Below are 15,697 nucleotides of genomic sequence, written 5' to 3'. Positions count from 1 at the left end.
GCCATGTTGCTGCCGCGTCTGGTATTTTCCCGCGATCTCAGTGATTTCGAAACACACCACAAGGCTGCTTTCGGCCGTCTGGGACGACGCAGAGGTCTAGATCAGTTGAGTGTCAAATTTCTCGAAAGCGGATGACAAGAATATGAGTAAACCACTTCTTTACAGTCACACTTGCACCATACTTCATACTCAGAATTAACATTTTGTGTAATCACTTCCGAGTGAATTTCTAAAAAAAAGAAAACGTTGAAGGCCATGTGCAATATATTGTACAAGGGGTCTCAGGAGGCTATAAGTTAACTCTGTGGTGTACGTGACCTATATTAAATGTAGTAAGGGGGGCAAAAAATGGTCTCTCTCACAGAACATCGCTCGCCTCGCCGAACGCATCACGACGCTTGTGGACCACTGCCGAGAAAAGGCGTGTTTTACAGGGCAATCAAGGATAATACTGAATGGTTTATTCCTGGTTTGCGGTTGCGGGGGTACCTATGCTACGGTCCGTCGCATCGCTTTACTGAACGTTAGCACAGCAACGTTTGCATTTTTCTCCCGGCTTATTTCACTTCGTGGAGCGCGCAAGAACCCCGTATTATGGGTCACTGTGGTGATAATCCTTTCGAGTGAGCATTCTGGGCCGTCCAGCGACCCCGATCAGCCGACCATAAACGCTTGCGTAAAGGTAAGATCGTGCCCCAAACGCACACAATCCCCACGGAAAAACACGCGTATCTCGATGCTGGTCCGTTAGCCGAGCGTGACCGAGCTCAAAAAGAAAAGTATCACGCCCCTGCAGGTCCCGCACTGCCCCCTAAACGGTGCTGTGGTTTTCCAGTGTTACGGAGTGTTTTCGGAAAGCTGCCCTGGGGGAGAAATAGAGAGAGAGAGAGAAAAAAAGTTTGTATCAAATTGGGAGCGAAACCGCTAAGGAATGTTTATGATCTTTTTTCTTTTTTTCAGGTTTAAGGTTTATTGAAGCTTTCTTTTCTTTTTCTACAAATATCGCTTCCCATACGTTACTATATACAGAAGCCCCAGAGTCACGCTGTCAGGGGGACTTCCTGTTAGGTTACAAAGAACATACAAATGTAGGCAGCCAGAAACAGAGCAGTAAATTAGAAACCGGAAATGACAAATCACAATCAAATGAGAGCGCGTACAAGTAAGAACACTCATAAAAAAACAAAAAGTTTCACATCCTCATTCGCGTTAATTTCAGCCGGCGAAGACAAAAAATAGGTAAAATATTTACTTAGCGTTAAATTTGCCTTTTATTTTCCCGCTTTTCTCTTCCGCGTTTGTGTACCGTGCATTGGGGGTGCACGTTAAAGATTCCCTGGTGGTCAAAATTAATCCGGAGTCGCTCACTACGGCGTGCCTCGTAATCAAATCGTGGTTTTGGCAAGTTAAACCCCAGAATTCAATCCGTGTTTGTGCGAATTGCGAGACCGCCTCACGTGGAAGCTACGCTGATTCAGTATCTATTCCAAAAAGCGAGAGCACTGCCAAAATTTCCCGGTCTATATATATACTTGGCGCAGTAACTGACACGCCCATAAGCTCGGATTCACCCCTGTAGCTTGCCGCTTATTGTCACAGAGAGTTGTTCGCGAGTATAGTGCAAGTTTCTTATTGAAGATTTTATGATGTTCTTCCCCGATTGACAAATTGATAGCCTCTGTACCTAGGCCTGGCCCTTTAGAGCGCTTCCTTTTATGCGAATTATTGTAATGCTTGACGCTAGCCAAGAGAAACTCTTCTTCCTCTTCCTCCCAGAGTTATTTGTTGCTGTTGTCGTCGTTTAAAATTAAGATAGCGCAATCAAAGACGGATCTACTCAGAGGCATAGAAAGAACAAAAAACAAAATGGCGAGAGAAGCAAGACGAGTCTATTGAGTGCTAGCACAAGCCTGCCTACGGCTATATTCAGCTAGCTACGTCCATAATGTAAACTCTGTTTTGTCTTCAACAAACTCATTAAAAAAAAAGAAGAAATGTACTATATCTGCGGTAGTGTCTGCAAGATCGCGCGTTAACTTGTTCACAGGACTGCTTTTTGTTCTTTTTTGTCTTTATTTTCTTTCGCGCAGCCAAGCGGCAGCATAGCGACAAGTCGTCGTGGTGTATCCGCAGTAACGAAGAAGGAAGCTCACAAGGCGAAGGACGTAATTCGTCCTGCGCTAAAAATAAACCTGCCTTTTCGTTTACTTCGAGCCGAACATGAATGCGCTCGTTGGCGACTTGGAACGCCCTGCAGATTGAGAGCAACGCCTGGGCAAAGCGCAAGCGCATTAACTTCACTGGAAGTGCTCGCGCAGCGTCTTAAGTGGCTGAAAAGCACCACGAGAGAGAAGGGTGAAAGAGCTACTAACAACGGGGATAGGAGCGAGTTCTAGTTTGGCCGGCTAAAACCGTTCAACGAGGCAGAAAGCATGGAGCCGCTGTCCTGGACCACGGCCGCTCGCGACGAAGTGGCCGTGCCTGGACCCTGTCACATAGCGCCATGCATATTGTCGAATTCCGCTGTGTTGGCGTTTTGAGCCTATCACAGAGGGCCGTCGTAGCCTTCCGAGCCAATCGGACCTGACACGATGGCGAATTTGACAAGAGAGAGAGAGAGAGACAGATGAAAGAAAGGAAAGGCAGGGAGGCTAACCAGGAAGAAAAAAAAAAACGGTTTTGCTACCTACACTGGGGTTTGGGGGAGGGGGACGTAGAAATGTAAGATGGAAATAGATGGAAACAGAGTACACACACCCATAATCACTGCTGTTCACAACACTAGATCGTCATCGTCATCATCAGCCTATATGTATGTCCACTGCAGGACGAAGGCTCGCCTGCGATCTCCAATTACCCCTTACAACACTGGATATCAGTTAACGACTGTCAGTGCAGTGGCAGTCGTTCATGCAGGTTTGTTGTCCGCGAGAATTGCACCAATGCAGTATTTTAGCGTTCTGCTGTAACGGCTTGTGAGTTCGGTATTCCAAAATGACTAGTTCTGACAATGGTCTGTCAAAATGGCGGAATTTCGATAGTTTCCAGTATAGAACCACCGGAACAGAACTTGAGAAGCTGATCACGCTTAGGTACAAGCCGCGATTTGCCGGTGCATCAAACTGTCGATCATATCTGTCGATATGATCGATCATAAACTGTCGATCATATTAAGCGGTCGTCCATCATCGCGTGCGCCAAGCTGAGATGGATCATTCTAACGTCAGCCCCAGGCCATGAAAGCGCGTCCACGGTGAAGCAGAAGCCAGCTTTGCCTTCCGTGGAACTGCACGGTTTTGCAGAGGCAATGTGTAAGGAAGCGCCACCGCCTTTCGGAAACGAATGGCAACGTCGTCACGGCTACGTGCTTGCGAAGAACGCGGACAGGCTGGGCAAGCAAAAAGAAGCATCCCCGGCACAAGTTATCTACCCCGCTTCGCCAAAACAACAGACGCGACAGAGAACATGGTGTCGACGAAAGAGGGTGAGAAAGACACGCGATCGGGTAGACGGCGTTAGAGGAAAAGAAGAGAGGAGCGAGAGATCATTTTAAAAAACCGGAGCAGGCACGTACGACGCTAACAGCAAATTGTCCTTCCGTTGCGCTCTCGCTGTGCCCCCGCGCAAGACTCGAGCGTTACACCGGGACGAACAATGGTCCTCGGGAGGAGGTTGCCACTGCAGAAAAGGAGAGAGGAGCCCTCCCAGAATCAAGACGGCGATCTGGGCGAACGCGGACACGCAGTCTAAACAAAGGAGAGTCACCGCCCCCCTCCTCCCCCCTTCATAGGCGGCAAAACTTGTACGGCAGGCGAAACGCGTGGCGGCACACCAACGGAGGGAGGATATCCGGTGGCGTCGCTAGGCAGCGCTACAGCTGGACGTTAAGAGAGAATGGGAGCGACAATGCATCTTCCCTCCCCCTGGCGGACGACACAGAAACTGTAAAGAGAGGGCCCGAGTGGAGGATGAATGCACGAGTCGACGAGAGGAGCACGGCCCCGCGACTCCTCGTCACGCTCGGCTGGGAGAAGCCTGCGGCTGTGCGCGTGTGTGTGTACCAGGCCGAGCGAAGCGAAAAGAAGGCGGGGTCCCACTTCTCGAGCGTCCGACGGCGAACGCCTCATTCAATTGCGCATCAGCCTTCTATACGGTGCTGCCAGTTAAACTACGACGTCGACGGATACTACACGTCGCGTGCGAGGAGCGTGTCGGGAATATCGCTCGAGCAGTGCGCCTGTCTTCGGACTCACGGACCCCCACATTCACGACTTCTGCAGGGCGGTGAACCCCCGAACTTCGAAGCTTCCTTGGTTGACTCGGCGGCATTCAGACGTCATCCGCAGAGCAAGCAACCTGCGAGCATCTTGCGCGAACATATACACAGGGACGCGTCGTTGCTCAGGATAGGGTCAGTCAGAGGATTCAGAGCATGTGTCGGTGAAAAGACCACTGGATGACTCCGGGGTGATGAAACGGAGCTCGCTCTGCTGTGCCTTCGTGCTTGTGACGTTCTTCGCGATGCGCCGGTGATGAAAGACTGGGGCGGACGATCGGACTGCACAGGTGAGTCGGCTTCTATTAGCTGCCTTATGCGGCGCGAGCAAGCAACACAAGCTAAAGTTCAACGAAATAACATTTCACAGCCGCGATGACGATCCGAAGTGCTTCGGCCGTCCAAAATTCGTCGGCGATGACCTGTGTCACTCGACACATTAACGTTACTTACTGGCGCACTTAAGGCTCGTCAACTGGTTCGGCCGTTTCACATGATCTGTGCGCATTAAGTTTCAGTAACAACCTCTGACAAACATTCCCCGGTCAGTAACTATCAAAAGTTTCAATGCCATAGCACGCTTGACTTCAGCGGCTGCTGGGCCATGCAACGGAACTTTCGATAACTCCGAATATTTGCATAATAAAGACTGAAGGTTGCTCACCCTCACGATGAGCACCTTCAACAGCCCTCCTCGAGCTCTTCGGTGCTTGATGAGCGCTCGCTATCCAAGACGAACCCTATTCAGACAAGAATACTTGACTATATATAGTTAGGTACGATATGTTTCAGCGATTTAACCACTGAGAAAACAGACGGCACACAGGAAACAAATATGCACACTGAACAGACAAGACTTAGTGTGACTTCCTCTGCAGAAAAGTTTACATTATAATATTTACAGGAATATACGCCGTAGGGACCCAGCCGCCACAAAGTCGGAAGGTGAGGATTGCCTTCAGCGGAAACCGTAGCTTTGTCGCTTAGAGCTTTGTCGCCTGAACTATTTCGTGACACTCGAGGAGCCATCGGAGCCTGTCATTATTGAACACTCACGCATATTCCGGGATACTTTCACTTTCGCGTGGCACGGTGTCCGGCCTGACGACTCACTGGAGCGACGGGCCATTCGGACGACACGCTTAGCCAGTCAACGTTATCTGAAAGCGATATCCCTCAAAAGTGGTCAACCCAAAAGATGGCCACTGCACTATGCGTCTCCGAGTGTTCTCAACAACAGGGACTAGCCGAACTCACTTCTGCTTTGCTTCGTACCAGCTGCCGGTGTAGGCTCGTAGAGAGGGTGCCGGTATAACATTCCTCGAGGCAACGTATACGCATCGTGGCCTCTGAGATTACGCGGGTGTACCTTGCGAACATTGCATCTCAGAGGCCACGATGCACATGCATAAAGTTTGCTCCAAAAGTTACCAGCGGTAACTCCAGCGCTAGTGTTCACGGGAGCTGCGAGTGTGGCGGTTCAGCCTGAATGGCAGCGTTGGGCAAGTACATTGGATTTGCCTAAACTGCGCCCTTCTGGCTTCAAACGGCTTTGTGACTTAGCGAATCCATCGGTTTCAACAGTGTTGCTTTATAAATGTCACAAGTCGTAATGCATATGCACGTGCGCAGAGACTTATCTTTGTGTTTAGAAAAAATCCGATTTATTTCTTGAACACTTAGAAAATGAAAGGGCAATAATTAACGTCACAAGAACTCCTGAAACCAGAAGATTAGAGAAATGTACGTATGCTGTGCAGAACATTTTTTTAAAGGCTTACTAAATGAACGCTATAGTAATCCCCGCGTGTAAGGCAGAGAGAGACATGGACCATTGGAAGAGACCATTCAAAAGAGATTCGTTCATTACAATCACGGGTGCGCGTTTAGCGATGCTTTCGGAAGTCTCCGGCAGCTGTTGTAAATAGAGCTTTGTGTCATCCGTTAAAGAACCCTGCAGCGCCCACAAATGACCTTAGCCACCGCCTTCTATTAATCCCGCGAAAAAAAAAAAAAACACTGAGAGTAAGCAGTTGCATAAAATTCACGCATGGTTATTCGCACTGCATTGTGGCGTCACGACTCTCTGCTATTGTAACGGCGCACTGGTCTTCTGCATGCTCGACCGCTGTCGTCTTGCTTGAGATCACATCAAGGCTATTCGCACACGTGTCCTCGTTAAGGCTGCAGCAGCCTAAATGAAAAACATGCCTACCACGCCTAAAGCTCGCACCTGCCAACGTGTGAACTCTAAAATTCGGGAAAAAAAAAAAAAAAACCCCGCGGACTTGACAAGGAGAAGGGAAATATGGCACGCATTTTTAAAAAGTTTTACCTGAAAACAGACTTTCTGAGGGATACATACGCACATTAGTCACGATCATTTACCTTTCTAGACGCCTCGCAGAAGCAGCAGCAGACTTGGAACAGCGGAGAAAGAAACACGTAGTTTTTTTTTTATCATGATGACTTTTCAACGACTTTGCTCTTGCCGGTTTCGCCTACTTCAGGCCCTTGTCTTAATAAGTTTGTTGGCAGCAAATACTCCTCTGGCGTATGGCTTCTTGTGCTGCCAGAAGTGGCTGGCGCAGGCAGCATCATAATTTATTTTGTACGCGTTTTTCTGCACTCTTGTCCAACCCCATTTTTCAACAAACTTGAAACATTTCTGAAAAAAAAAAGTTCAACGAGCCCCAGTTTGTAAATCTCACAAAAAATTCGGGATTGTTGGCAGTTATGAAATCTTCAGCACCTAGCGATACCTGTACGTCTGCAAATGATAGATTATATGTGATAAAGGAAATGGTGGTGGCGACAGTCTTCCACAAAGCAGACCGCGACCATTTGCGCTACACGTAAGTTAAGGTCAGAAAATATTAAATGGCAGAAGAAACAGCGCTGTATAGGTGCTTCATTGGAAATTAAAATTGTACTACAGCATGTTTAACATAAGTATGGTTCGTAGTTATCAACATATAAGAACAGTTTGTTCCCATCTCATATCTATGTTTCGTTAAAACGATTATATTCGCAAATATAAATTCAGTAAGATGTTAAATTTTTCTGCTTCACGTTTCGTCAAGCGGATCACAGTGACTAAGTCGTAATTACAGCTGTTAAAGAACAATGACAACATCTTCCCTAATGCGTGATGTCTTGGAATCGACCAGAATTGCGCAAGTCATTAAGGAAAAGTGAACACGTCGTCTTCCTCCTATACAGTGCATTCACACTTTGCCGGCTCTTCCGTATCAATATTAAAGAGGCGCTGTGGAGGATTTTTTTTTTCTCATTTAGCATTACGCTAAATACACCAGATCGTAAGCTGTCGGCCCGCACTGGTATCTATCTACTTTAGATTGCCACATGCTAATTTGTCTGTCCGTATTCAACGAAATTGTATATACAGGTTATACCATCTTGACGTTCACGTGATTTTGAGAATAAAGGACAGCTATACGCAAATGCAACCAAATTACTATAGATTAATTACCACCTCTGTTTAGTCAAAACATTTATTACCCTAGCATATTTAACCATGTAATACTTATTGATCAATTTTGGAGCTATGTGCATCTTGTAAATGACGTGCTGAATAGAAAGTTTTAATGGGTGCTGAATAACAGCAAAGCCGCGTTTTTAACAAACGCCTTTGTGTAGTTCCTACTTCAACGTAGCGAACTTTTCAATTGGGATGACTATATTGTTTGGTCCTGCAATTTATGTTTTTCTTTTCTTTGCGCGTGTTCTCTTTGTTTACACACACTGAAATTAATGTTCGCGACGAACAAAATTCTGGCGGAACAGACAAGCGCTAACCATGCGCAGTTGGTTTCGTTCACCCGAAGGACTGTTCGTTATGTTTTTTAAATTGCGCGGGCATTTAGTTAACAACCTGCCCATCCATTTCCGTACGAGGCCAAGCCTTGAATGTTACTGCGGTAATTAAAAACTGTGTTCAAAGCGTTGGAACGCCACACACACACACACACACACACACACACACACACACACACACACACACACACACACACACACACACACACACACACACACACACACACACACACACACACACACACACACATATATATATATATATATATATATATATAGCATCATTGCGGTCATGACCACTTCACGTCGGGACTGTGACGACAAAGTCACAAATATGTTGGCTACGTAAACGAGAGGCAATAAATAACGCAAAACGTTGTCTTCCTGTCCTATTATTACTTCCCTTCTGATACAGGCGCTGCAAACAAATGCCGCATACTAGGGGCCGTATTCTGAAACGATCTACTTCGGCGATAGTATCGCCGCGGCGACAATATCTCCGTCAGGCGCGCGCTGATTGGCTGGTTGAGCAAAATTGAATGACGTCGTGCTCAACCAGCCAGCCCCAACTCATCAAATTTTGCTAAATCACCCAACCAGCGCGCGCCGTTAGCCAAGGCGATAGTATAACTGAAGTGGATCGTTTCAGAATACGGTCCTAGATGCGCATCCTATATACCAGGTGTTCAAAATTAAGTTATACGGAATTTAAAAAAAATCGCCCGTGGCAGGTAGTGTAATTCTTATCGTTGAGCTGGTCTATTCAAAGAGGCGAACATTAGTAGCACGAGAAGACGAAACGCATATTCAACTAATTACCAAAAATTGACTAATGAACTTCTTAGTTAATTACTTTACGACACATATTGCAATTTACGAATTGTAGCCGGTGAGTTTGCAAGACGCATCCACTTGAAATGAATTTCCAGGATGACACCAGTTTGAAGATATTTCCCAATGTGTGGGACGAAATACGTGGGCGTTCCAGTTACTTTTGTGCTTCAATGTATAAAAAAGCATTTTGGTAAGAGAGAGAGAGAAAGGATGCATAGAAAGTAAGTGGAACAACAGTGCATTTTTATGGCGAGTTTGATGGCGCATATCTCCAAACTGGTGTAATTCTGGAAATTCATTCCAAGTGGATACGCCTGACAAGCTCACCGGCTACAATGCGTAAATTGCAATATGTGTCGTAAAGTAAATAACTAAGAAGTTAATTAGTGAATTTTTGTCACCTGCTAAAATCACCTGCCACAGGTGATTTTTAAAAATTTTGTAAAGCTTAATTTTGAACACCCTGTATATTTAAAGCTACGCGTATCCATAGGAATGATGAAGTAAACAGCGATCAGTTGGACACTCCCCGGTTTCAGGACGCTCGCAGTTACCGTGGCCGAAACAACATATCTTTAATTACTTGAGCTGCAGCCTATCCACGATGACATCATAACTGTTCATAACTTTCATAAAAATTGACGTCGTCGAGATCTGTGGCGACTTGCTCACTGCTTTGAAGTAGTCGAAACTAGTTTTCCTTTTTTTATGTGTATATGTGAAGAGATTCACGGACTTCGCATGTCATCGTATTTTACCATTGAAGTCCACTGAGTGCCGGGTCACTGTCACAACCACTAAAATAATAGAGGCAACAAGATCAGCCACTCTCCTTCTTCGCCGGAGAACCCACCTACTTCCCTTCCATTCCCTTCGGTCCCCGCTTCATATTTATAGCCCGAAAATCTCTTCACCGACGGGACACACGAACTCTAAGCCCCCCGAATGCCTCTGCTCCCTTTCTCGTAATCTAACTCTGGCGGAGGAAGCCTCGTCGGGCTTCGGGCTGGGGCGGCCCATATCCCTTCCGTAACCTGGGGGCATGGGGCACAGAACCTGAAGATCCTGTGGAATGCCCGAACTGCTCTGCCCTTTCGTCTGCAACGGATGTTCGACATCTGGGAGGGCATTCTGTAAGTGTCCACCTAGTGGACATGTCCATTTCGTCTGCTGCTGAAGTTCCGATTGGCTGGGCTGGGGTACGCGTCAGAAGGAGACAGGCACCCCCGGCCAATCAGCACATAAGCAGCAGACGAAATGGACATGTCCACTAGGTGGACACTTACAGAATATCCCCCACCCTGTGTCCAGTGACAATTAAACACCACAAGAGGAAAAAAAGAAGTGCGTAGAAGTGCCTTGGATACAAACAGCAAGCCCCAAAGACTACGAACGGCTCATTATCGGTGATAGTTCTGCGGGCTATTTATGTAGCTTGTGCTCAAAGAAGGACTGCGCGCATTTATTTATACAGTACCATGCCGAATGGCAAACCGTGTGATTAAAAAAAAAGTCATTATCGGAACACATCGACGTTTTCTGACAGGATGCTTTACTAACAGTAGGTAGGACTTACATACAACTCCTTGTAATGGGAACAAAAAACAAGTGTCCGAATATATCAGGTATTTTCTATACATGTACTCGAAACAAATCTTCTCTATATACTATATTCACGACTATATTTAAAACTACGCGCATGTATATTAATCAAAGGCAGAAACCCTTCAATGTCTTCTGATAGGACACTTTACAAATAATAGACAGTTCTTACAACTGCTGTAATGAGCACAAAAATCCAAAATGAAGCCAGTCAGGAAACCATATCTAAGTCAAAGCAAAAGAAACGGCTTACTCGGTATCAAACACAGCCTCGACACTCGCACATACAAGCAATAGTTCATTGCGCCGATGGTTCGCTGAGCGCACTTCAGCTCAGGATCCGAGAAGGCATAAGCTCAAGGTGACTTCTCCGTCATCGCGATGTCGGTGGCAGAGCCGCCGCCTTCCTTTAGAGCGCCGTAGAACGGTCGGAACAGGCAACCCGCGGGCCACAACTCGGCCCTCAGGAGACCGTCGAAGTCGGTCTCGTCCACGGCCACGTGGAACGAGGAGTAGGTGTCGTGCTTGGACGGCAACTTCGTGCACACGCACGATCGCGCACCGCCCGTCACGCCGTTGACGAAGTCGGAGACGCTCTTGGACGTCGTCGACGGGTGAAGACGGGAGACGAAGAGCGCTCGACGAGCGGTACGCTTGGGAGCTGCGGACAGCAGCTTGCTGTTGGGGCACGTTCCCACAGAAGACTGCAACTTGCGGCCTCGTCGAGCTGCTGCAAGACCACCGGGCTTCCTGAAGTTCTGCGCGGCTGACGAGCGACGAGAAGCCTTTCGCAAGGCGGGAGAATCGTGGCGGCTCTCTTCGTGCGAAGGTTCCGGTTCGCTACGTATGGGCGAGAGCTCTCTGGCTGACGAAGGCCTCTCGGTAACCGTTCCTCCGACACAATGGCGGGCGTCGCCTCGCAAAGCGGCCGCGTAAGTTTTCGGGCTCACCGCAGCGATTGGAAGCGAAGGCGGCCGTTTTTCCTCCAAGCCGAGTGCGATCTTTCCCAGCACTTCGGTGGTTCTGGCGAGGTGCAACCGGAATAACTCACTTTCGCTGTTGAGCAGGCGCACGTCGCTCGTTAGTGCGTCAACGTCCCGGCGGAGAAGAGCTACTTGTCGATGCAGTTCACGATCGTCCCGTGGCGCGCTCTCTCCTTGGCCCACGCAGACCACGCCCTTGCCGGCGCGTGGAACGGGTAGTTGCCGGTCTTCGACGTTCTTTCTATCGAGCGGGCAACAAAGGACTTCGTTCCCGCCACTGAACGAACGCAGTTCCGCGGCTGCCGAGTCAATTTTTCGGCAGAGCAGGCCCTTCTTGCTTTGGACAGAAAGGGGCAGCTGGTCTTGGGCATTCTTCTCGACAAGCTGCGCACGAAGAAATGCGTTGTCATCCTTCAGCGAACGCACGTCAGCTGCTATCGCGTCAATTTTTCGACACAGAAGACGTACCACTTGGAGCAACTCGGAGTCGCCGGCCGCCGGCGGCGGCGGCACGGCTTCGGGCCGAGGCGGCCCGCGGGCAACCGCCGTGCCGGAGCCGCCCAGGACAGCGGCGCGCTCCGGGTCGTGGCGCCTCGTGCAAGTGAAGCACTTGAAGGTGCCGACGACCAGGTCGTGGTCCTCGTCCTTGATGCCGACGCACTTGCAGTGGAACTGCCTCAGACACTGGCCGCAACCGACGACGAACGGCTGGCGCGCGGTGGGCGCGGTGCAGGCTCCGCACACGTCTGTGCTTTGCGGCATGGCCGCGCCTGTCGTGAACGAGTGCGCTGTGCATAGCGGGCGCGATACAGCCAGCAGGTAGATGACATAAACGGCTCGGCAGAGCGAGCTTGCATCCGGTGTTGCGGGCGTATACGTTATGCAAGACGAGTCGGTCGGCGAGCTATAGCGGCATTTTCCCCGGATGGCGTCGAGCACGTGGTTCCCGCCGTGGACAATTAAGGCAACGGTTTCTGAAGCGCCGCACGCGTCCTTGGCAGAGAGCGACCCGGCCGCCGAGGCGGCGGCGGGGACGTGAATATTAAAGGAGACGATATACGGATAGCGAGGTCTGCTACCTCACGCGTACTGATATGAGTATCGTGATTCGCGGAGGCCGAAAAATGCGAGCGAATCTTTTGTTAGTGTGTATATAGTAACCGTGTGAGCATGCACGGCGCTTTCATAATATACAGCTAGGGTGTCCCAACTATCACGCACCAAGATTTAAAAATATGCAGATGCCACGTAGCCGGACAGAACCAAGGTAATGTTGTTTGGCTTCGCTTGGAGATACTCAGATACTTCTTTTTGCATTCCGCTTAATTACATAATTAGTATTAATAATTCAACATCTCAAATATTATAATTAGATGAAAAGAGTCAATGAGAAAATTGTAAAGCAACATGAAAAACTCCTGATACAGGTTCCTGTTGTTCAATGTGTGCTACATAAAAGATTTTTTTTTCTAGCGTGAAAGAAGCCCGCGAGTACCCGCAAAGTGCCTCGAGCGGCCAGTCGCACAGCAATATTACGTGTATTAGCAATATTGCAATATTACGCGAACCGACAAGCCAATCTTCCTGAGACAGTGCACCGAGAAAGCACGCGGGGCAAGCCAGTGACAAACGTTTGAAAGCTTAATGCATGAGCGGGCGCAAGCTATATCTATATTTCATAATATTGTGACTTTCAACGGTCGAGCAGGTCCCACTCTGAGCTATCTATATACGCGATCGAGTTTACAAATCGTTCTTGTTCAGCGGTCCCTTAGAATCGACGTTCGTACTATATATTAGCTAAAAACTTGTATGTTGAACTTGTGGTCAATGCAAAACAAAAATGTGCTGAGGCTCGAGGAGGATGTCTTTCTTTGAGCCACTGGTAACAAGCGCTGCGAAAAGCGCGCAAATTTAGCACTTTTCTCACCTTACATGCAGGATAAGGACGTCGTATAATAACAAAATAATACTCAGAGATCAGTTCAGATTCAATTGCATCTCAACTGAAAGTCACAATTGTATCTCAACTGGCAGCAACAAAAACGCCATACAAACGCAACAGAATTTCTATAAACATCTTGTAAGGGATTTGCTTGAATTTGAAGAAAGGCTATATCAGGGTTAGGGTACCTAACGAAATGAATCAAGTTACTCGACCTCAAATGGTAATGGCTGCGGCTAGTGGATGCGATTTATTCAGGATTCATGGGGTTTTAACTAGAGCGGGGGCGAATATCACATTTTTTAATACGGATCGAATATCGAACAATCATACGCAGACGCATGTACGTATTGACAGCAGAAATAATTATTTCTGTATAATTAGGTGACACGCCTGTACTTACTAGTGCAAAAAAGACGGTCAACTATCAGGTACAAAGAGCACGTTTTAAACAGACAATCGCTAATTGCCATTAAAAACTACAAGAATAGCATCTAGACATGTTTAGAACCTGGTGTCAAACAAGCTTTGCAAGAATGAATTTCTGCTGTATGGAATAGAGCTTTACAAAAACGCTAAATAAATGGTTGCCGAAATACGATCAAAAGTTGTGTAAGAAAATGAACCTGGTGATGGAATTATATGTCGTAAACACACGTAAAATGACCCAATGCAAGAAAAACATCACTGGTCGTAGTGTAAAGGATAAATATGCTACATGACTACACTGCCAGAAATACTAAATGACAGACTACAATTAAGCAGAACTCAGAGGTTGTCATGGATAGCAATGATAGCAAAGGTTGTCATGTATATGCAATTTTCAACTCGATTCAATGAAACCTTCTTGTGTGTTCCACGCTATAAGTCACTAATGAGTGCACCAGTGAATTGGTTATAATCAAGACAGGAATCTCTAACAATGCCGATTCGCGTTTTCCAAGATCAAGTAGACGGAAATCGTTGCAATGCACATATACAACTGCATTGCAACAGAAAATCCCCTGAATGCTCCAGAAACTGATTCGAAATGCAACAGAACCCTTATAACGACTTTGTATTTTGGTAGCACGCGCCGCTCATTAAAAGATCTAGCAGCAGAGGCGTACGAGCCTTGTCTCTATGAATTCTTTGTTCAACCTCAAGAGAACACAAAGGCCACCACCGTACAAACAAAAACAACCATGCAAAACGTAGATCGCTTGGCGCGTATACAAAAGCAACTCGCGCGCGCGCTCTCGGTAGCTGCATCGCTCAACAACAACCACCACGACTATTGTGCGCGTCGTCAAAACACCAGGGGCGCATCCTTTCTATGCGAACACAAGCGAGCGGGACGCATACATCTCTCGCACAGATGCATACATCTCTCGCACACACATACACACATTCAAATGAAGTGCGTGGTCCGGGTTTGTCCGCATAGTATAGTAGCAGCAGGTCGACGGCCTTTCGCGCGGGGCCCGCCAACAAAGCCGTGATGAGAGGTGCTGTTATCGTTCTCTGACGAATGGCAGCTGGGGCGCTCACCTGTGCGCGCGCACACGCCCGCATGGGGGAGGAGGGAGGGAGAGAAAGAGAGGGAGTTGACTTTCTATGTGCGCGTGCGTGCGACCATGGTGGACACGCGTGGCATCGCGGTCCGATTGGCGCTATGCCGCTTTATTCGAATTATCGCTTCGTACAAATATTTTGTGGTCAAGCAGAATAGTGGCGCCCTCCGCTTTGTACGAGACGACTGAAGGGGACATTAAACGTGTTTTTTTTTTTTTTAACGCCGCGCCTACGACAATGAAAATATATGCGCGCACGTACTGCCAAACATTTGCCGGGAATAGGTACAGGAATATGATGGTATTGTGTAAATTATTTATTGGTTTTCACTTACAGGTAGTATCAATCACATATTTAATATTTTATTGTTGTATTGTTTTTTTTTGGCGCTTGTGTCAATTTGTCATTTTGACTTCCGTTATCATATACTATTTCCGCTATCATTGTTTATTGTTGTATCGTGCTACGTATATTGCTCTTCCTTCTTGGTCCACGTGACCTGCAACACTTCTATAAATAAATTCAAAAACACACAAGTGCACACACATGGGACAGATCGAGGGTGCCCCGCCCAACCTCAATGAGTCGGCACACAATGCTGCGCGAGGGATTATCAACCGCGTAGCTACGAGTACCACCGCGCAGCGTGACGTTGGGGGTACTGAC

At 47.6% G+C, this 15,697-nt stretch overlaps 1 protein-coding gene across 1 annotated transcript in view; it reads right to left on the bottom strand.

The window, feature by feature from the left end:
• Positions 1-14,648: 14,648 nt before the first annotated feature.
• Positions 14,649-15,697, bottom strand: part of LOC119457682 (uncharacterized) — a 79,207-nt gene continuing 78,158 nt past the window's right edge. Inside the window, exon 29 of the mRNA XM_049670938.1 lies at positions 14,649-15,007. Coding sequence (XP_049526895.1) covers positions 14,732-15,007 — 276 coding nt within the window. The 3' untranslated portion in view covers positions 14,649-14,731. The remainder of the gene's footprint in view (positions 15,008-15,697) is intronic.

The sequence above is a fragment of the Dermacentor silvarum genome, chromosome 7 (genome assembly GCF_013339745.2).
Source record: "Dermacentor silvarum isolate Dsil-2018 chromosome 7, BIME_Dsil_1.4, whole genome shotgun sequence".
In the NCBI taxonomy this organism is placed as follows: Eukaryota; Metazoa; Arthropoda; class Arachnida; order Ixodida; family Ixodidae; genus Dermacentor; species Dermacentor silvarum.
This window is presented reverse-complemented; position numbering and strand designations above follow the sequence as displayed.